This window comes from Aspergillus aculeatus (genome assembly GCF_001890905.1).
Source record: "Aspergillus aculeatus ATCC 16872 unplaced genomic scaffold ASPACscaffold_10, whole genome shotgun sequence".
Lineage (NCBI taxonomy): Eukaryota > Fungi > Ascomycota > Eurotiomycetes > Eurotiales > Aspergillaceae > Aspergillus > Aspergillus aculeatus.
The window spans coordinates 987047-988132 of record NW_017962985.1 but is presented as its reverse complement, the minus strand read 5'-3'; the positions used below and the strand labels follow the sequence as shown (position 1 = coordinate 988132).

The 1086-nt window shown below is 68.9% G+C and overlaps 1 protein-coding gene across 1 annotated transcript; it reads left to right on the top strand.

Annotated features, from left to right (window-relative positions):
- Positions 1–53: 53 nt before the first annotated feature.
- Positions 54–1018, top strand: ASPACDRAFT_44523 (uncharacterized protein; the record flags this gene model as incomplete). The annotated part of the gene is made up of 3 exons (XM_020201430.1): positions 54–555; positions 596–708; positions 761–1018. Coding segments are annotated over 3 exons (873 nt in total), but the record flags the coding sequence as incomplete, so codon positions are not given.
- Positions 1019–1086: the final 68 nt, after the last annotated feature.

Here is a 1086-nt window from a genome sequence, read left to right as displayed (position 1 = left end):
GGCTACCGGGGACACGCGCGCGACCATCCAATTGCCCCCACTGAGCTCCCCAGGACACCGGTCCGCACGCAGGTGATCCCGGCAGGACGCCCTCGCGGGCGCTGGCGGGCTGCGGCATACGGGCCTCGGGTGGGGGGACCGGACCGCGCGAGCACGCTGGCGAACAGCGGATATCGCACGGCGGCTCCCCCCGGGAATCTGGACGGAAACGCTGGCCAGCGGCCAATGATCCACAGACCCCATCGGTGCCGGCGGCCAGAGGGCCCCCGGGCTTCGGTCGCCTTGGGCGAGGCCTCGCCCCCGAGGGGGGTCGACCGTCGCCCGCAGCGGGCGGTTGCCACCGCGGCCGGGGTGCGATTCCAGGGAATCTGACCACCACCGGGCGCGGAGAGGCAGCCTGCCGAGCAGGGAAGGATGCAGAGGCTTCCGGCGAGCTGAGCTCGCCTTTCACCTTCCACATAGTACCACCGGCCTCAGTTGGGTCCGGAGATGGTGTGCAAACGTTCGATGGTGCGGACGCGATTCCCAGGGGGGCGGTTCTGTATGGGGTGGTCCGTGCGTCGGGCCGTTTTCCCATACAAACTGGGCCTTGCAGACTGGCCCGCGAACCCGCAGAACGGGGACTTGGCCGTTTTCGACCCCCCCGCCAACTGGCGGGCCCGAGCGGCGGCGCCCACCGCGGCCCCCGCCCAGGATATGTTCCGGGAGGTGGACTGGAATATATATATGGATGTGTATGGCTCTTTTCCTTCTCGCCCAGGGCGCCGCCAACTGGCTAACCCCCGCTGCTCATGCCCACCTCGCCGCCGCCCAACGCCACTCCGGGGGAAGGCGCGACCCCCAGCTGCCCCCCCGGGGAAGGCGCGACCCGCCAACTGGCCTCCGGCGGAAGGTGCGACCCCCCCCCCAACTGGCCAAAGAAGGCCAACTGGCCAAGTATTCTATTTTGTATATAGTTTTGGCACCCCGACGGCCTGCCCCGCCGCCGGACTGGGACCTGCCGCCACTCGGCCGATAGGGCTGATATGCGTGTGTGATACATTCAATTCAATCCAAGCTGCGACCCCCCCACGGCCCCAGCCCCAG